We start from the raw sequence: 21,072 nt of genomic DNA on the forward strand, positions 1-21,072 counted from the left end.
GTTTATAACAATTTTCTACATACAATTTGTTGACTGCTGCTCTAGAGCTGCCTGAAGGAGGAGTTCCAGAATCAATGGGCAGTTTTCTCCGAAGGGTGCAAAAGGTGCTCTGAATTTTCTTCTGGGAGCAGATCCTCTGATTTCAGCTGGGTCCTCCTCATGCTTTCCAAGTTCAATTGCTGATATTTCCTTTTGAAAAAGCCACACTACAACAAAGGGAGGAGACATCCAGTTTTAGGCCTAAGAGAGCCATCTGCTTTCGAAAACAGGTTCTCGATTCCTGAAACACATTTCTCTGAATCACTCATCACCTGATCCTGACCCTTCAAGACCCTTCTGAAGTGCTGCCTCTATACCACTCTTTCCAGTGTTCACTTCCCCCATCCCCACAACCCTACCCTTTTCTGAACTCCAGAGTATTTTCACCTTTTTAATTTAAGGAACTCTGGCTGCATGGCAAAGCAAAACCAGAGGGTGGAGAAGATAGATAAAGGAGGACCTTGAGGAACAGCAAGACAGGGGAGCCCAAGGAAAGGATTTAAATAAGGGCAGTGACAGTTCTGTTTGAGGAAACTCTCTCTGTATTTCAACCCAACTATTGTCTTTTTCAGACAGGGAAGGTAGGGACCAAAGGAAGAGGGCAGAGTGGTTCCTAAGGGCTGGCTGCATTTGTGGCGCTGTGCCCAACAACTGGGCCCAGCTTAGTCCTTCCTGGCTGTAATGAACTCGAGTAGAACTGACCTTGACTAGGATGACAATAATCACAATCAAAACCAGAAAGCCACCAACACTGCTCCCGATGATGACAGGCAAAAAGTGGACAGGCGTTTCATCTTTCAGAAAGATGACAGTGATCTAGAACAAGACAACATAGCATCCCATAAATGAGGTGACATAGATGGGAAGAAATTCCACAAGGGACCTAAAAAATCAAAATAGGAAGATTTGGAAACATTCTATTGATCAAGACTGATGACTATATAGCATTTTGGAAACACTCTATTGATCAAGACCGATGACAATATAGCAAAAATGCTAAAAGGTTCCCAATGCCGCATCTAAAAGGTACCTAATGATTAAAATCCTTTGTAAGCAGCTATTTTGGTGTCTTACGTAGAAGGGCTGAGTCAGCAGATAGTGACAAAGATTCTGACAGTTAGGCAGAGGGCCCCAAGGGCTAGCGGTCTCTTGGTTGTAAAACACTGGACAGAAAATCAAGATTCTCCAGCCAACTCAGCCACTACCGTCCTCTATATCCTTACGACCTTCCAAAGGATGACCGGTACTAAATGATCTCTAAGTCCTTTCCAACTCTGTTTGGACAGCTTTTTTGATCTTGCCCAAATCCCTAGTCTTTGGAAAGACATTTTCCCACATGGGATATCTGACAAAGGCATAGGTCTGCTCTACACTGAACTAATCACATGTATGTTCTCTTAAAAAATAGTTGCTGGCATGTTGATTCCAACTCATGGCAATTCCACATGTGGCAGACTAGAATAGTTGTCCGTTGGGGTATTTTTTCCCAGAAGTAGATCTCCAGGTCTTTCCTCCAGGGCATCTCTGATATGAAGCACAAACCGTTTGATTAGCGGCTGAGCACGCTAGTCGTCTACACCACCTGGGGATTCCACAGTTCTTAAATCAAACCAAGCCCACTAGTGCTGAGTCAGTGCCGAGTCTCCTGCTGTTGTTGTTGTTATTAAGTGCTGTGGAGTCAGTTCTGACTCAGAGTGACCCTATATAGGGTTCTCAAGGAGCCGCTGGTGGGTTAGATCCACCGCCTTGTGTTCAAATACACCTTCTGGTCCAGTGCCACACCAGGACTCTGGATGTTCTCTTAGGGGCCTTATATTAATGCAAAATGGTATTGTGTAGAATACTTTTATAAACTCTCTCACTAGAAGCCATCGCTGCTGTCTCTGTTCTCCAGCGCTGCTGTAATAGAAATCCCCCAATTACAAACAGAAATGGATTCTCTCACAGGTAAGGAGGCTAGGAGTCCGAATTTAGAGCACTAGCCAGGAAACAAACCTGGGTCTCCCATATGGAAGGTGAGAATTCTACCACGGAACCACCACTGCCCCAACTCAGATACTGTTGTTTTTAAGTGCTGTCAAGTCAGCTCCAACTCCTAGTGAGACCGTATAGTTTCCAAGGAGTAGCTGGTGGGTTTGAACTACCACCCTTGTGGTTAACAGTCCAGTACTGATCCTACAGCGCCACATCACGAGACTGAATTTAAAGTAAGAAAAATAATTTGGGAGACTCTATGCTAGAAGAATCCCTGGGTGGTGTAAAAGGTTAGCACATCTAGCTGCTAACTCAAAGGTGAATGGTTCAACTCTACCTAGAAGCAACTCTGAAGAAAGACTTGGCAATCTACTTCTGAACAATCAGCTACTGAAAACTCTACGGAGCACAGTTCACTAGCATACATGGGGCATGACATGAAGGGCAACTGGTTGGTTACTTCAGTCTGGATCTTCTATTCTTAGGCCTCTTATTTAATTGCCTTGCTTTACAGATTTAAAAAAAGGAGGCAAAAGAATCGGACTCACTCAAGGATGCAAGGGCAGATGGAGACAGAGGCAAGATCAGACGTAGTTAAGACTCAAACATGGGAAGGAGACTTAATAGAGTGCCGATGCAGGGCTCAGAGGCATTACCCAGAAGACTCCGAGTTACCTGAGTTTTGTTGTTCTCTGCATTCTGCCTCTGATACAGAGTCTCGTCGTGAATTATTCTGCCAAGGATGTGCAGTTCATTCAGGTCTCTTAACTATAAGATGGAGGGAAAAAAACAAAACTTGAGACATGGACTCACTGTTTTTGGACAGCACTCACCATTATTCCCTCTAAATTAGTTCCTTTTCCGGTACTCCTTAGCCCAGTTAGAGACCATAGTATCCTCAGTTACCCAAGCCAAAAACCTGCAGTTACCCTACAAATCCACTGTCAAAACTTCATCTTATACTAGGATGCCTGGAAATGCAGCGGGTTAAGCACTGGGCTGCAAACCACAAGGTCAGCAGTTCAAACCCACCATCCACTCCTTGGGAGAAAGATGAGACTTATTGTCTCAGAAACCCCACAGGACAATGCTCCTCTGTCCTGTAGGGTCACTATGTGTTAGAATTGACTCAGTGGCAGTGGGTTTGGTTTTGACCTCATGCTGTCCCCCTCCCCTAATCAGTTCTTGACAGTTTGGTAGGGGGTGGGAGCGGGAGTGGGTCCCTGGCACCTGACCTTTTTTCTCCATCCCCATTGTTGTTATGGCTTCAGTTCAGATCTCATGTTCACCTGGATCTCTACAGGCTGTCAAACCACATCAGTAGTTCCCACGTTCCAATGAGTAATTAGGGAAGGCATCTCTAAGGTGACATTTGAGCTAAACACAGTCGGAAGAATCGTGGGGGAAGAGCAGTGTCATGCAGAAGGAATATCAAGTACAAAGGCCCAGTGGCCAGTGCAATCCTGGTAAGCTGAGGGACAGAAGAAACAGGCTGGCTGGTGGATAAGTAGGGAGGAAAAGAGTGCAAGGAGACAGTGGAAGAAGTCAACTGAGGCCAGCTCAGGTGGTGCCTTGCAGGATGTGGAAAAGCATGGATTTTAGTCTAAGGGTACTCAAATGCAGGCGAGTGGCACAATCTAATTTTTGCTTTTAGAAGGCCATACCTATGATGTGCAGAACTTATAGCAGGCATAGCAAGAGCAGAGGCAAGTAAAGCAGGTAAGTTATTGCAACAGATCTCAGCAACAGATGGCAGCCAGTCCTGGACAGAACGGGAGAAAATGAGAAACGAAAACTCAAAATCATAAAAAAGACGAGGAATGCTAGTCAGATAGAGGCTGATGGAACCCTTGAGACTATGGCTCTTGGTCACCCTTCAGGTCTGGAACTGCACTCACCCTCGTGGCTCAGTTTTCACCCAAGTAATAGGTATAACATGGACACCATCACCAGGGAGGTACATACACCACAGGATGGTCACCCATTGGAGATTAAAAGGGCATCACTTACCCAAGGACAAAATTCAGAAGGATTAGGAGAGGAGGAAGAATGGAAACACAGGGAGGAGGTGGGATAAGTGATGTTGCATTCAGGGGCTTTTAATCATTGAGATGAAACAGAGTGTATGATTTGTTGACTGTAAAACTTTCAGAGTATATGATTTGTTGAATGCTGTGTAAACCTTCACTCAATACACAATGAAGAGTCAAAACAGAAAGAGAGAGAGAGAGGTTACCAGAACTACAACAGTAGCAGTGAAACCGGACAGAACTGTACAGATTTAGGAAATGTTTTGGAGACAGAATGACAGGGCTTTGCTGCTGGAATAAACATGAGGCTGTAGGAAAGGGAACAGTCACAGGTAAAGCCTAGAATTGTGGTTGTTTTTCACAAGTTACATCCTGGATGCTGTGAGGAGAGCTGACCAGGGTAGATGGATAATCAAATTTGTAGCTTGTACAGTTTTAATTACCCGCTCAGAGTGACTCAAGATGAGCTCTGCAGCCACCGTTACATTTTCTTGACCTGAAGTAATGTTGCAGTTCACGGAATCCCATTCTTCCACGTGCTGGGGAGAGAGCCAAAATCCTGGTTAGCATCATCTCTTTTCTGTGCATCATCTGTGCAGAGACTGAAACGTTGAACAGAGGACATCTACAAGCCCCAGAAAACAAAGGGGGCTTCAAAATGTTCGTGGAAAAATCTCTTTCTTTTTTCATGCCATTTTTTCCAGGCACTTTTTAAAGTCCCTCTCATACAGGTTATGAGCAGGCTCAGAGGCCGCCTGCATTTGCTAACCGGGAGAACCTCGGGAAAGCGGTATCTGAGCATTTTTATCAGAAGGCCTGATGGCGGCGTGACTAGGCTGCTCGTCTGCTTCTGTAAAGGATTCACAGTCTCGCAAACCCTATGGGGAGTCCTGGGTGGCGCTGCAGGATGATGAACTGGACCGTAAGGGCGGTGCTTCAAACCCACCAGCCGCTCCTAGGAATCCTTCTACAGGGTTGCTATGAGTCGGAACCGATTCAATGGCCCTTAACAGCAGCAACAAACCCTACGGAGCAGTTCTCCTGTCCTTTACGGTTGACAACAGCACAAAGGGTTTACCGGGCATTCTCCAGTCACCGCTTCAGGTCCTCCCTCCCTCCCGCGGCCACATGGGGACTGTTGTGCTCACCTGAACCTGGTCGCTTTCCCAATCGCACTCTTGACTCTTATTACACACAGTGCAGTTCTGAAACGAAAGCCATTCCCCGCAACGCCGTGAGTACAAGACACCGTCATGGTGAACGCCCCTCTACCGGCTTCTTGGCGACCCGCAGGAAAGCGCACGCGCGAAGACGGGCGCTAGGACCCGGCTTGTGCGTAGGCCGGCCGGCAGACGCCTAAACGTCATCTTGAATTCTCGCGGTGCTTGAATTTGAACTGCTAGGCGGGTGCGAGTTATGGCGGTCTCGTTCCCGCGACCCGGGAGCCGGCTCTTCCGAACGTACGGGACTGTAGGTGGCTGGGGACCGCGGCGGCGGCCGGGGCGGGCTGCCACGCAATGGTTCCCGCCGCCAGATCGGAAGCGTTTCTTTAGCAGCAGCAGTAGCAGCAGCGACGCCAACAACAGCGGTCCCTTGCAGTCCGTCGCTTCCGACGACCCCGACGACCCCGACTTCCGCTGCAGCCCGGTCCGTCAAACGCGGAAGCGCCCTGGCGGTCGCATCCCCAACGACCGGCCGAGCCTGGTCGTGACCCCCAGACGCCTGAGGCTGCGAGCTCGGCCGCCACAGAAGTGCAGTACCCCGTGTGGCCTGTACGGCCCGCCGCCCTTCTCCGACAACCACCCGGGCCGTCTCAGCCCGGAGCTCAGTGTGTGCAGCCAGCCCAACGACTGCGACGAGCTGGGCACCAGCGCCTCCCTGTTCAGCTCTCCGGCCTCTCCCAGCAGCCCTGCAGCTGGGGTCCCAGCGCTAGCGGTCAGTGTCACCTATGCCCGCCCCAGCTCCGCCCTGCAGACAGCCTCTCCAGTCCCCAGAGACTCCCGCTGCCCCGCAGCCTCCCCGGACCTGGCATCTCCCCCCTGCACCCGGAAGGCCGCTGCGGCCCGAGGCAAGTTCACCAGGGCTCGCCATCAAACCCGTGCCACCGTCAGGTCAGCTCTCTGGAGCTCTGTGGACTCGGTGAACGCTGAGAAGCCTGAGTGTGGGACAGATGGGAAGAAGATGAGGGGGTCCCGCTGTGAAGCTGAACTGGTGGGAAACAGGACGGAGGGCCTGGGCTGGTTAAGAACTGGTAAGAACAGAGCCACAGCCCAGCACTCTTGCCAAAAGGCTGGGTCTCAAAAGACTGTCCAGATAGATTATGAGGAGAGCCGGGGTTACAAGGGCCGAATTGCAGCTGCGGGAACCAAACAGCCTGAAAGAACTGGGCCAAGCCAAAAGAGAAAACATCAGGAGGTAGCAGAAATCTCTCTCCTCCACGACCACAGGCTTAAAAAGGGCCAAAAGATGAAAACTGACTCCTGCCTCACCCAGAACTGGACTCACTCACAGCATGCCTGCCCTTGGACTAAAACCAGGGCCTCCCTCTCTTTCCACAAGAAGAAGATCGTGACTGCTGCGTCAGAGGTGTGTAGCAACTCCATCATTACCAGTTCTCCCTCGGAATCCCTTTTATCAGAGTACTCAAACTCTTCTATCATGAACAAAACAAACAGTGCCCTGAGCCCTTGGCTTTCCTCGTCCATGTATTTGCTAAGCCCTTTACAGATGTTAGGGAGTGCAAATAAAAAGGCATGTGATGCTGAGAAGGTTTATGGGGAATGCAATCAGGAAGGACCCCTGCCCTTTAGCTGCTGCCTTTCCACCGAAAAACTGGAACACTGTGAGAAGATTGGGGAAGGGGTGTTTGGGGAGGTGTTTCAGACATTTGCTAATCACACACCCATAGCCCTAAAAATCATTGCTATCGAAGGGCAGGATTTAGTCAACGGATCCCATCAGAAAACCTTCGAGGAAATACTGCCAGAGATTATCATCTCCAAAGAGTTGAGTCTCTTGTCTGATGAAGAACGCAACCGCACAGAAGGCTTTATTGGACTGAACTCAGTGCACTGTGTCCAAGGATCTTATCCTCCATTGCTCCTCAGAGCCTGGGACCACTATCACTCAACCAAAGGGTCTGCTAATGACCGGCCAGACTTTTTTAATGAACAACAGCTCTTCATTGTACTGGAATTTGAGTTTGGAGGCACTGACTTGGAGCGAATGAGAAGGCAGCTGACTTCCATGGCTGCTGCGAAGAGCATTTTGCACCAGATCACCGCGTCACTCGCCGTGGCAGAGTCCTCCCTGCACTTTGAGCACCGGGACTTACATTGGGGGAATGTGCTCTTAAAGAAAACCAGCCACAAAGAGCTCCACTACACCCTCAATGGGAAGACGAACACTATCCGCACCCATGGGCTGCAAGTCAACATCATTGACTACACCCTGTCACGCTTGGAGCGGGACGGAATAGTGGTTTTCTGCGACATTTCCATGGATGAGGACCTCTTTACAGGTGAGGGTGACTACCAGTTTGAGATCTATAGACTGATGAGGAAGGAAAACAATAACTGCTGGGGCGAGTACCACCCTTATAATAATGTGCTCTGGCTCCATTACCTCACAGATAAGATTCTGAAACAAGTGACCTTCAAGAGTAAAAATAACACCTCTGCCTTGAAGCAACTGAAGCGAGAGATCCAACATTTTCACAAGACAATGCTGAACTTCAGCTCCGCCACAGAGCTGCTCTGCCAGCACAGTCTATTTAAGTAACTGAGTCTCCATCCCCACAGCAAAACCTAAGGTTTTCAGACAAGAACTTTGTTTCCAAGTGGTGCTGCCAAAGGGATGAAACCCTATTAAGCTTACAACTTAGAAGCTTCTTTCTGTCAGCAGAGGCTACTCGGTAAATGCCTTTCCATGCTTTGATTGAACATCTTGCCACTTTTGCCTGAGACAAAAAGAAGCCAACTTGGGAAAGCCCAAGCCTCCACTGCCATACTGATCAGAACCTGCTGCTTTGGTTTTGGAAAACAGACTACAGACGGGTCATAACCGAAAGCCAATAGGCTTGGAGCAACGCAGACCCACAGAGACAGACTAGAGGGAGAGAAGAAAGGAAGATGGTTGACAATTTACAGGAGACCTGACAAATGCCACATGCTTATGAAGCATTAACCAATTACATAGAAAAGCAAAATTTTATCCATTTTCAAAGGGGAAAATAAATGTCTCTATGGCAACTAAACAAGGTTTGACTTTTTTGCTTATTTTTCATCAAGGGGAAATAAAAATGTTGCTTTATAGACCTGTGCCTTTATAGACCTGTGCTTTCTAAACGTGACTTTGGAATTTACTCCTGTTTTCCCATAGCTAGTTGATACTCCTTTACTAGAACTCTCTTCTGGAAACCCATAGTCACTCTAGACAGTGATTTGATTGTGATAGAGAGCCCCATATAAGTACCTGGGTGTAGTTCATCACATTTACAACCTGAAAGCCGTGGATTTTGATTGGAACACAAATTTGCAACTGGAATTGGGCATCATAGTGATTATCCCCACGTATCTGCAAAACAAAATCAGCATGGGAAATCAAAGCTGGGGTTGCTCTGCCACCTATAGCTTTGCAGTGATAAGCACTAGGTACTTACATTGAAGATGAATTCTTTGTGGTCAAGAAGACTCTTGCTTGTGTTCATATACATCACCAATGGTCTGCAATTGAGAGTACGTGTGTAATGCTACCAACTGAGTACACTAGGACAGAGGGCACTGGATCCTTAACAGGATTTGAAACTGGCTGTCAACATGCCAAGTGTCTATAGGGCATCTGGGATGAAGGAGAATATTTGAATTCTCCTTCATCCCAGATTGGGTTGACATGCTGGCTGTCTCTTATCATGCCAAGAGTAACCTTGCTTTTCTTCCTCCTTATTTCCCAGCCCCACAGCCCCTCTCTTCTCTCCTTAGCACCACAGTGGCACCCCTACAGCAAGACCTGTTGGCACTGCTCCTCTGATCCCCCCGTGGTGGGATATTGTCAAGTTGATTCTGACCCATAGCAAGCATACAGGACAGAGTGGAAGTACCCCATAGGGTTCCCAAGACTGCCATCTTTAAGGAAGCAGATTGCCAGGTTCCAATTGCTCACCCTTTGATTAGCATCCAAGCACTGAATTACTGTGCCACTGGGGCTCCTTATGGAGTTTCTAAGGCCCAATCCTAGAGATCAATATTGGAGCCTGGTTCTAAGCAGCATCCTCAAAGAAGAGTGTGACCCACATTCATCCTGACCACCAGAGAGACCGTCTCTGAAGCTGTCTCCTAGGCCCCCTGGAAACACTTACTTGTTAAGCATTGCAGTGAAGGCACGCTTGAATGTCATGGTTGCACTCTTACTGACTGGAGACCCTATGTTGGAACTAGGAAATACAGTGTGTCAGTTCCCAGACCCCTGCTTTGCATATTAACAACTGCTTATGATGGCTTCCCAGAGCCATCAGGGGTAAGAAAAGAAAAAGTCGGAGATGATGGATCTGGAGTACAGAAGAGGGTTGAGGAGAGTTTGTTAAGGTGCAGATTCTTAGAATTTCCCCCTTGATTGGTTCAGTTAGTCTGGGTGGGCTGAGACATCTGCATTTTAACAAATTCTGGTAATGCAGGTGGGCTAAAGACCTCACTTGGAGAAACACTGTTAGAACCAGGGTTTCTCAGCCTCTGCACGACTGGCATTTTGGAAGTCTTTCAGTGTGCGTGCATGTTGGTGATAGTGATGGGGAGGCTGGCCTGTAGGATGCTTAGTAATATTCCTGGCAAGTAGATCCCCCTACAGTGTGAACACTTTCTGGAGGGCAGAACCCTCACTTGAGAACTACACATCTTACCCCACCCCACCTACTCCCAGACAGGGAGACTTTGCAAATGACAGCTACTCAGTTAAATGACCTGTTTAATGACCTATTCCACCAGGCTACCCACAGTATCACTTTGTGTGCGAAGTGACACATCCTTGCATTGCTAGATCATTGAAGGGAGATTGGGTGTGGAGGCTCACAGACATTCCTTATGCAGGTGGGAGGGACTTCCTTCAGGGACACAGCCTGAGTCTGGGGTGACACAGGTATCACTCACCTGGTGGTGGTCACAGTGATGTCCTCTGTACTGTTGGAAAAGACATTCTCCTCTAGCTGCCAAGATATCATGATGTCTGCCTATTTTAAAGGGAAAGAAATGGTCACTTGATTTCCTTCTATACTACTCACAACTCATACTGCTTCCTAATACCTAAAGAAGCCTAAGAGACAATTCATAATTCCTTACATTTTTGTAGCTCATTTCCACATTCATTATTTCACGTGAGCCCTGCACTGTAGATGTAGACTCAACAGGACAGATGACATTATTCCCATTTTACAGCTGAAAAAACTGCTGCAGAGACCAGTGACTGTTCAGCAGCACAAAGATAATCAATAGATAAGGGTTCACCTTGGGACTAAAAACCTTTGCTCTGATGCTCCTTCCCTATTACCCCCAAGTCTCATTCACTAGGGTGAACTATCAGCTTGTCTCTGGCTGTATGTATACTGAGAACCCATCGTCTGTCTCTCCCACTCCCTACTTTCAGAGCAACATTATCAGATCCAAGTTCTGCTGTGGACTGACCGCAGTAGACACATGCAGGGACCGTAATTGAGAGACCCAGGGTAGTAAGAGCCAACCATTCAAAGCAAACTCACAGACGACCTCTTGAATACGGGGTGGCCAATCTTGCAGTTCATGGCAGTAGCATCTTGCTGAGGGTCATCACACTGAATATGCAGAGATGTAGGCTGTGAACACAGAAGGACAAAAGGCAAAGGAGCAGATTCCTCACACCAGTTCAACAGTCACTCATTTCCCCACATGGCAGGCACCCTCATCTGGACCACAGACTACAAATCAGCCAGGTCCCTGCCTTCCTCCCAAGCTAGACAGGAATGCCTAGAAGTAGATCGTTGAGGAACTGAAATGCCAGAACTGAATAGAGCTGGGAGAAACACACAGAATCTCAGTGAGCAAAAGTTATTAATTCCAACTATTTGGTGTGTGGCACTCTAGGATCAGCACTGGACTGCAAACCACAACGTCGGCAATTCAAATCCACCAGCTGATCCTCAGAAACCCTATACAGGGTTGCGATGAGTCAGAACCGACTCGATGGCACTTAACAACAACATTGTTATTAAGGAGCCCTGATGGTGCTGCAGGTTAGGCACTGGGCTGCTATCCACAAAGTCGGTGGTTCAAACCCACCAACCATCCATAGAGAAAAATGTCTGTCCCCATAAAGACTTAACAGTCTCAGAAACCCTACACAGGGCCGCCATGAGTGGGCATCAACTTGATGACAGAGAGGATTGTTGTTGTTGTTATGTGCCCTGGAGTCGGTTCCGACTCAGCGACCCTGTCCAGGGTTTCCAAGGCTATAAATCTTTATGGGAAAGCCTCATCTTTCTCCCGCGGAATAGCTGGTAGTTTCGAACTGCTGACCATGCGGTTCACAGCCCAATTCTTAACCACTATGCTTCCAGAGCTCTTGCTTAGGGTCATCACACTGAATATGTGATGAGTATTGTTAGCTGTCAACTAGTCAGACTCTAGGTGACCCTATGTGGGCAGAGTAGAAGTAATTCACAGGGTTTCTAAGACTAGGATCTTTTGGAAGCAGATCACCAGACTTTCCAAGGGACCTCTGGGTGAGTTTGAACTACCAACCTTTCAGCTAATAGTTGAGCAATTAACCACTGGCACCACTCAGGGACTCCTTAATTCCAACTAGAAGGAATACAAAGCCTTCATGGGGAAGGAGTCATTTGGACATGGAATATAAATACAGTGGACAGGCTGAGAGGACCCTGAGCCCACGCCTTGTCACAAAGCCATTCTCACCTTGGGCCTTCACTAGTTTCACTGAGATTGAATATGAGAGAAGTTCATTTAGTGAATGTTTTCCTCTTCCAATTAAACTAAGGTCACCAGGGAGAAATCTGCAGTATGACAAACGTCAGGTTTATTGACTCACTGCAGTGAGGAAGACCCTGCTGTGGTGGAGTTCATCAAAAAAAGGGGACAGGGGGCGAAGAGTCATTACAATATTCTGGAGAAGAACGGAATTTAGGTGATATTGACATAAAGCAGGTTTTTAACAATCCCAAAGCAGAGCAGGGCTGTGTGGAAAGAGGGCAATCAACATCAGCTCTGGACTGTCTGCAGCAGCCCCCAAGGACTCATTCTATAGAAACTGTAAAGATGTTTTTAAGTGCCACTGCAGTCAGTTCTGAGTCACAGCGGCCCTATCTAGGGTTTCCGAGGAGGAGCCAGTGACTTTGAACCACTGACCTTGTGGTTTAAGATGTGAAAAATTGTGTTCAGAAGCCTAGAGTTCGGCAACTTCGTGGAAAAGAGACTGTTTCTCATTGTGAAAGTGACTAAGATTCTCCACCAACCATCAAGTCAGTGCCCACTCATAACAACCCTATCTATATATAGGGTTTCCGAGACTATAAATCGTCACAGGAACAGACAGCCACATCTTTCTCCCCTAGGTTCTCCAAGCAAGAGGAAAATGTTCTCATAATTACTGATGTAGCTTCCAGCAGCAAAGTCTCTGATAGTCTACAATTTTAGAAAACATTTTCCAGTTGTATGATACTTTCCTACTTCAGGCGAAAGATTGTTTCCTATTACCTTCACGGTTGCATCATGTCTGTGATCCTAACCTAAAGAATTATTTGAAACAAAGCAACAATAAAAGCACCCCAAACCCACTGCCATCAGCTCAATCCTGACTCGTGGCAGCCTTGTGTCGGAGTAGAATTGCACTTCTGCTTTTCAGTGGGTATTAGCTGCTTCTAGGAAACCTTGTTCAGGGTCGCTATGAGTCAGAATCGACTCAACAGTACATAACAACAACAACAATCGGATGGTCAACTCCCTGGGCACTTAAGCTGCTCAACTATTAACACAGAAGGTTAGTGGTTCAAGTTCACCCCAAAGAACCTTGGAAGAAAGACCGATGATCTGCTTCCAAAGATCACAGCCTTGAGAACCCTAGAGCACCGTGTGTTCTACAACGTAGGGGGTCACAGTGAGCTGGGACCAACTCAAAGGCAACAGGTTTGCTTTAGTCATACAGACATAGATTGTCAGGCTTTTCCTCTGTGGGGCTGCAGGGTGAATTCAATCTGCCAACTTTTTGATTAGCAGCTGAATGCCAACTATTTGCTCTACCCAGGGGCTACCTGACAAATGGCAGTAAAGATTTTTATTTTCTTTGTTGTTGTTAAGTGCCGTTGAGTCATTTCGACTCATAACAATCCTGTATAGGGTTTCCAAGGAGCAGCTGGTGAGCTTGAACCGCCGACCTTGCAGTTCAAACCGATCTTGCAGTCCAGCGCATTAACCGACAGCGCCACACCAAGGCTCCTTTGATTGTCCTAGTCCCAGTGACATTTCACTCTCTCAATGCCTCGGGGAATAAACCTTATTTATCTCCAGAACCCAGGTTAGGAAAGGCTAGACAGTGAGGAATGACGGTGTGATAAAAGGGCACGTTGAAGTTTTGGACTCAAAGAATGGCATGATTGGGTCCATGGCATATGGGTGGGTTGGAGGGGATTCATCTAATTAACAGATATGAGGTGGAGCAAGAGGAAGCTGGAGGCAGGAGAACCAGGCAGGAGGCTGCATAAAAAGCAAGCAGGTGTGTGATGAGGGGACACGAGTGGCATGTTTCTGAAGCTGCTCCCATGGTTACCGTCTGTATCCTCTTAAACTGTAAGATCCTGGGGTATTGCACAGTCAGGATGGTCATGTAGGAATCTTCCCCAGAGTTAGTTACATTCAGATTCATAATCAGCTCCTTTGTATCACCTATCACCAAATTCTGCCTGTACAGGGGAGGGGAGGGATACAAATAGACAAAATGTTACTGGTTAATGGTGTCTAGGTGCAATATAATAGCCCATGCTTAATTGGCTTCTTACACTGAGTCTAGAGCATCTTTCCCTCAACATAATTAAACACCTGAAATGCCACCCTCCCTTCATTAATGTCTGAGATGACAGCAATGGCTACCATGTGCCAGGGACTGCACTAAATGCTTCATGTTAATTTTTATAACCCTAGGGAATAGTACAATGACTCAGATTCCATTTTAAAAAGAGGGGGAAATCGGAGTCTAGAGAAACTAGTTTGCCTAGATTCTAGCAGCCACAGAAGGAGCTGGGAGAATTAGGTCCAGATCCTGATCCTACCACCAACTTACTATGGCTTGAGGCAAGGGACTTCTGTACACAAGTCCCTCCATTCAGCAGATATCCTTTGGGTGCTCACCACTGAGATCAGTGGTGCACAAGACAGACACTGTGCCTGCCCTCAGAGAGTTTCCCTTTCTTGGCCTCAGCCTTCCCATCCACAGGATCATGAAGGCCCTTCCGATGTAAAGGCTGGATCTTTTAGCCTAGAGAAGAGATGCCTCAGGGATACGGCAGTACTGGGGATTCAGACTGCAGAATACATATCGGAAGTGGAGAGCTACAAGAACGCTCATGAATAATAGAAAGAAAATGTTCTAACCGTCTGAAATGCCCAACGAAGGAAGGTGCAGCTCTAATGTGTTTAAAGGAAAAAAACAAAACAAAAAAGTTCTCTGGCAGCTGAGAAGAGGATGAACTGATTGATTGGAGAGAGACACAAGGCAGATACCAGTTAGAGCATCTGATGTGACAGATAACATGAGCCTGAAATAAGCCAGCAGTAACCACAGCTGCTCCTTGGACACACTATACAGGGCAGATATGAGTCAGAACCGACCTGGTGGCACTCAACAACAGCAGCAGTAGGGGGCAGGAGGGAGGGTAAGGCCACACTTGTACACCAAACAGTGAGGGAAGAGTCCTGAGTGTCCAGCTTGGAGACTGAGTGGTGCTATTGATGGATGGAGTGAACGAAGAAGGGAGGCTGGAGTGGTGTGGGGAACGGAGCAAGGAGTTCAGCTTGGGACATCTGAAGGTCATCGAGTCCATTCTGACTCAGGGTAACCACCGTGTGCAGAGTAGAACTGCTCCACAGGGTTCTCAAGGAAGCAGAATGCTAGGTCCATCTTCCGAGGTGCCTTAAGGTGGCTTCAAACTGTCAACCTTTTGGTTAGAAGTTGAACACTAGCCAGCGACTCCTGAATAACAAGGTACTGGTTGTGTACTGTTGAGTCCATTCCTACTCATAGTGACTCTGTATAGGAATTCTAATGTTGTAAAGCTCTACGGGAGCACAAAGCCTCATCTTTGTCCCACAGAGTGGTTGGGAGATTTGAACTGCTGACCTTTTGGTTAGCAGTCCAACTTGTAATCCACTGCACTACAAGAGTTTCATATGACACAGTTGTTGTTAGGTGCCAACTCATAGCAACCTTATGCACAATGAAACACTGCCCAGTCCTGCACCAACCTCACAATCATTGCTACATGTGAGCCCATTGAGGCTGCCACTGTGCCAATCCATCTCGTTGAGGGTCTTCCTCTTTTTCGCTGACCCTCCACTTTACCAAGCATAATGTCTTATCCAGGGACTGGTCCCTCCTGATAATATGTCTGAAGATTAAGAGACAAAGTGTCACCATCCTGGCTTCTAAGGAGCATTCTGGCTGTACTTCTTCCAACACAGATTTATATGTTCTTCTGGCAACCCATGGTACTTTTTATATTCTTCTCCAATACTGTAACTCAAATGCATCAATTCTTCTTTGGTCTTCCTTATTCATTGTCCAACTTTCACATGCATATGAGGCTACTGAAAATACCATGGCATGGGTCAGGTTGTTGTTGTTGTTAAGTGCCGTCAAGTCGGTTCTGACCCATAGCGACCCTGTATAGGGTTTCCAGGGAGACGCTGGTGAGCTTGAATCACTAATCTTGCAGTTCAAACGGATTTGCAGTCTGGCATATTAACCCACAGCGCCACACCAGGGCTCCATGAGTCAGGTTGTTGTTGTTGTTGTTGTTGTTAAGTGCCATCGAGTCAGATCTGACCCATAGCGACCCTGTATAGGGTTTCCGAGGGTGTAAATCTTTACGGGAGTAGAAAGCCTCATCTTTCTCCCGCGGAGCGGCTGGTAGTTTCGAACCGCTGACCTTAAGGTTCACAGCCCAATTCGTAACCACTACGCTACCAGATGTTTAAATGTTAGTTGACTAGAAGATTCTTAACCTGAACTCCAAAGACATTTCCAGAGGGTCCTGAATGCAAACTATTTGTGCATCGCATATAATATTGTAGCGAGAAGGGCCTGTAGCTTTCAGTAGGTTATTTTAGGGATCCAGGTCCAAGATTTCAAAAGCAAAAACAAAAATTCACTTAGTGGTGTGGCATGGAGTCAGTTCCAACTCAGGCCGTAAATCTTTACAGGAGCAGAAAGCCTCATCTTTCTCCCACAAAACAGCTGGTAGCTTTGAACTGCTTAAGGTTAACAACCCAACTCATAACCACGACCCTACAAAAGCTCCTACGAATTCACTTAAATGCTGGCAAGTAGGCTCCATGATATTTTTGAATAACGAAGAGATGTGCTTGCTATATACACTAGGTGGCGGTATGAAGCAGTCTGCATGTACTGTAATTATAATTCACTGAAGACAAGGAGGGCAATCCTGGGCTGTAATTAATTCCTCTGGAAACAGCTGCATATGCTTGTGAGGCTTGGTTCCAAACAACTCTAATGTCTTGAATTGGGGTCTCAGTGATTGGGAAGGGCAGCCTTAAGCCAGACACTTCTAAAACACAATTCCTGCACACGCCTATGAAAAGGCTTCCCAGGATTCGGGCACCAGCGTTCATCCTCCTAGATGCCAGCTTTGCCCAGCTAAAGATCATTAGTACTATGTTACAGAGAACTGGAGCCCAAGGAGAGCATTTTAAGATCCTCACATATCCAAAGCCAAACTTAGGGTCTCTCCTTTGCACTCTGCCTCCCAAAACCATTTTCCCAAAGGTTACCCCAATTCAGCGATTTATAACTCCATCATTCTATAATTCATCATAGAATGTTCTGCAACAATGGAAACGTTCTATCTCCGTGCTGCCCAGCACCACAAGCCTTATGTGGGTACTGAACACTTGAAAAGTGGCAACTGAGGACCAAGATTTTTCACATTATTGCATCTAAGTTAATTTAAATAGCCAAATGTGTCTACTAGACAAGGTAGTTCTAGATGCTCAAGCTGAAACCTTTGAAGACACCTTAGATCCCTCTCTTTTTTTCACTCCCCACCTTCAATCTATCAGAAATTCCATGGACTCAAGCTTCAAAATATATAACCACCTTCATGGTTACTATGCTGGTCCAAGCCACCAGCTCACTTGAGTGATTACAATAGCTTCACCTTTATTCACATATTTTATCCTCAACACAACAGCAGGAGTGATTTGTTGAACTGTCTTCATCTTGGCTCCACAGCTCACAGTAAAAGCTTTTATGGAAGGTCTAGGAAGCGCTGTGTAATGCCCCTTCCCCTGCGTTACCTCTCTGACCTCTTTTTCTATGTTCTCTGCCTCCTCTCTATACTCTAACCATGCTGGGGTCCCTGCTCTCAACCCAGGGTATGTAAAGGTGCTCTCCCCTTGGACATGCTCATTCCTCCACCTCCACCTGCATTTGTGAAAATGCCACCTCCCAAGGAGCCCCCACCCCACCCCATATAAAACTGCAATGTCTTTCTACCCAGCACTCCCTCCTACTTCTGGCCGGATTTTGCTCCATAGCACCTCTCAGAATCTATTACAGAGGGCACTCAGGTATTATCTTCCCGCCCTAAAAACTTCCGGAGGGCGGGGACTTTGTGCTGCTCACTAATGTATCCCCAGCATCTAGACAGTGAGCAACACAGGATAGATATTCAATAAATATTTGATCAGTGTGGTCAGGAGGTGAGCCAGGGAAGAAATTATTACTGGTCTATGAAAATCGCATTGTCCAGGATGTCATAAAACCTGGGCTCAAAGTCTATCAAATGACCACTATGAGCCCCACAGTGCCCTCAACTGCTAAGCCTCAGTTTCCTCACTTGTAAAACGGAAATACAAATTTCTCTCCTGTTTCCTTCATAGGGTGGCTGAGGATGCAAGGAAATAATAAATGCAAAAGTCCCTCATGGGCTTGGAGGGGAAGGCGAGAGATGTAAGCTCTCCATCCTGATGAAGGTCTTGCCCAGGTAAGCCTTCAGGGAGAGGGCCCTTCCATTAAGAGCAAAAACCACAAAGACTGTATCCAACTCACTGGGAGATGGTGAAGTCCAACTGTAATTCAGCATTACAAGATGTCTTATTCTTGCAGGTCTTCTCATAGGGCAGCTGTAAGCAGACAAAGATGGGGCAGGATCAGTCCAGGACCCTGCCACCCCCGGCAGCCCTCCCTCACCATCTTCTTCAGAGATCCTATTGTCCTGCTTATACTGAGAAGATAAGTAAGGGGCGGTGAAGCTGGCGTGGTGCCTGCCTAGCCAAGAGACGTGTGACTGTCACGTCCCTTGGTCTACCTGGGAAGACAGTCAGGGGAAGGGATGTGCTTGGTCTTACACTGCAGGCACACCAGGAGGCAAGCCTCTAGCCACGATCAAAACGAGGCTGACACTCCCAGGATAGAGGAGCATCCGTCACATGCACACAGAGAGAATTAAGTACTGGCACACGTAACTCACTACTCTGAACACATTTGAGAAGCAAACTCTTTTACTACTTTGATACGGGCAGGAAAGGCTGGCAGAGTCCAGGCCCATGAGCTCTTCTGCCCTGGTGACTAGTCTTCTCTGTAGGTTAAATATTTCTCTTGCAATCTTGCCCCCAGTAAATGAACCTAAAAAGTCACATTTGGCCCAAAAGGCCCAGTGCAGGGTGAGAAATCAACATTGTTTAAAGTGTTGTTGTTAAGTGCCATTGACTCATAGTGACCCTGTATAGGGTTTCGGAGTTGTTATGTGCTGTGGAGTCGGTTCTGACTCATAGTGACCCTCCCTGTACAGGGTTTCCAAAGTGGTAAATCTTTATGGGAGCAGAAATCCTCATCTTTCTCCCGCAGAGCAGCCAGTAGTTTCAAACTGCTGAACTTGCGGTTCACAGTCTGATTCATAACCATTACTCTACCAGCGCCAAGTAGCAGGCTCGGTAACTGGAGAAGCTCAGCATCCAGCTCCCCAACAACCCATGATCGCCTCTGCAGGCGGACGCAGGAACTGCCACCATGGGCTGGGGCTGGAATGGGAGCCCAAGGCTAGGGAGCCTTTCTGCTACCTTCATGTTGAGTCAGTTCCCACTCACAGCGACCCTGTATAGGGTTTCTGCTTCCTAGAGCAGGGCAATGCAGTTTGTAGAAGTTAGTCTGGGGTTCTACTTGACTGTGTTGACAGTTTTGTGTAGGGGCTTTTGTTGTTTTGCACTTTTTTAAACTGTTGTAAATATATAGGTAATAAAACACTTGCCATTTCAACAATCTTAACGTTTTGTTTTTAATCTAGTTAAGTAGCCTGATCTTTTCCTCCCAATCTCAGTGAAATAGAACAGGGGTAAACCACCTAAGCTCTGAGCTAGGAGTCATTCGCTGGGAACTTCTAAATGCCAAACACCAGGGGGATTTCTCCTCACCTGTGTTATAGGTGGGATTAAAAAAAAATCTCTGCCATAAATTGTGAAAACTTCTTAGACATAACCAGACACCTTGAAGGGATGAATCACTGGCCTAGAGGTTCAGGACCATAGTTTTGGAGGACACGAAGATCAAATGGCATAACACAGACCACAAAGACAGCCCTTTGAGGACAAAGATTCACCTCTGGTGAAGAAATGAAGACAGCAGTGCATTTGCGGTTCTCAGCTCAGCCTAACACATATTTTAGATTAGGGAATATGAAAACTTGTTGACATATGGACAAAGTGGATTGAAAAGCAAGGAGATTATGTCAAAAAATGATGCATTTGTCTTTTCTAAAAACTGATTAAAATAAATTCTACAGCCAGGATGCAGACAATTTGACTCACCCTTATATATTTGTTTTATTGTTCCTTCTTCCCTCCTCCTTCTCTCTAGGTATGTAATATATACACATAATATAAATCTATATACACATGCATATGTATTATTTTGAACCATTTGACAGTAACTTCAAATGCCTCTTGATCCTCTATATGTCAGTCTATAGTTCCTAAAACGTAAAGACATTCTCTCCAATTACCCAGCAAAATGATCAAAATCAGGAAATTAACATTGATAAAATACTATGATCCAATCCACAGATTTTATTCAAATTTTGCCAGTTGCCCTATTAACGTCCTTTTAACAACAACAACACATTCTGGCCCACGATCCAATTCAAGGTTATTCGTTGCATGTTGTTGCCATTAATGTTTATCAATTCTGACTCATGGCAACTAGTCTCCTTACATTTGGGATAGTGTCTTAGCTTTTGTCTTTAATGCCATTATTGAAGAATACCTGCTACTTTCTTTTAAGTAATATTTTCTTGTGTTTTAGGTGAGAGTTCACACAGTGGATTAGGCTCCCACTTAACAAATTTTACACAAATTATTCAGTGACATTGGTTCCACTTTTCACAATGTATCAACATTCCCGTTAATTCTGTCTAGTTGTTCTGTTTTTGGTAATTTAGTTTCCCTTTCCCTTTTTCTAATCTTTGTTTTAGGGTAATTCTTGACCATTTGGTCTCATATAGATGCTTTTTTAAAGGATTGTTGTTCTCACGGACTATATTCTTTATTTTCTTAGCCAATCTGTTACTTAGCTAAAAAGTAACTCCAGGGGCTAGGTTTGGGTCCGGTTTAAACAGTATCTCAGAATAGTCATGGGGATTCCTCCAATCTCAACATGTCCAGCAAGTCTGAACTTTTTTAAGAACTTAAATCGTGCAAGTTATTTTAGACTATGCCTTAATTTCGCTTTGTCTGGTACTTTCTCATGATTAAATTCAGGTTATAGA

The 21,072-nt window shown here is 46.3% G+C and overlaps 2 protein-coding genes across 2 annotated transcripts in view; one reads left to right on the plus strand and one right to left on the minus strand.

Annotated features, from left to right (window-relative positions):
• Positions 1 to 71: 71 nt before the first annotated feature.
• Positions 72 to 21,072, minus strand: part of ITGAE (integrin, alpha E (antigen CD103, human mucosal lymphocyte antigen 1; alpha polypeptide)) — a 96,670-nt gene continuing 75,669 nt past the window's right edge. Inside the window, exons 21-36 of the mRNA XM_006863472.1 lie at positions 18,363 to 18,436; positions 13,848 to 13,980; positions 10,789 to 10,881; positions 10,184 to 10,263; positions 9,400 to 9,474; positions 8,704 to 8,767; positions 8,517 to 8,618; positions 7,260 to 7,393; positions 6,140 to 6,251; positions 5,804 to 5,989; positions 5,316 to 5,680; positions 4,813 to 4,921; positions 4,475 to 4,582; positions 2,689 to 2,781; positions 742 to 855; positions 72 to 206 (exon numbers count right to left, since the gene is read on the minus strand). Of these exons, the coding sequence (XP_006863534.1) occupies positions 72 to 206; positions 742 to 855; positions 2,689 to 2,781; positions 4,475 to 4,582; positions 4,813 to 4,921; positions 5,316 to 5,680; positions 5,804 to 5,989; positions 6,140 to 6,251; positions 7,260 to 7,393; positions 8,517 to 8,618; positions 8,704 to 8,767; positions 9,400 to 9,474; positions 10,184 to 10,263; positions 10,789 to 10,881; positions 13,848 to 13,980; positions 18,363 to 18,436 (1,977 nt within the window). The remainder of the gene's footprint in view (positions 207 to 741; positions 856 to 2,688; positions 2,782 to 4,474; positions 4,583 to 4,812; positions 4,922 to 5,315; positions 5,681 to 5,803; positions 5,990 to 6,139; positions 6,252 to 7,259; positions 7,394 to 8,516; positions 8,619 to 8,703; positions 8,768 to 9,399; positions 9,475 to 10,183; positions 10,264 to 10,788; positions 10,882 to 13,847; positions 13,981 to 18,362; positions 18,437 to 21,072) is intronic.
• On the plus strand, positions 5,460 to 7,823 carry GSG2 (germ cell associated 2 (haspin)). The gene has a single exon (XM_006863271.1). The coding sequence runs from the start codon at positions 5,460 to 5,462 to the stop codon at positions 7,821 to 7,823; it is 2,364 nt and encodes a 787-aa protein (XP_006863333.1).

The sequence above is a fragment of the Chrysochloris asiatica genome, unplaced genomic scaffold (assembly GCF_000296735.1).
Source record: "Chrysochloris asiatica unplaced genomic scaffold, ChrAsi1.0 scaffold00054, whole genome shotgun sequence".
Taxonomy (NCBI): Eukaryota; Metazoa; Chordata; class Mammalia; order Afrosoricida; family Chrysochloridae; genus Chrysochloris; species Chrysochloris asiatica.

Excerpts from the sequence above, each read along its gene's own strand:
- GSG2 (XM_006863271.1), top strand. The coding sequence starts at position 5,460 with ATGGCGGTCTCGTTCCCGCGACCCGGGAGCCGGCTCTTCCGAACGTAC.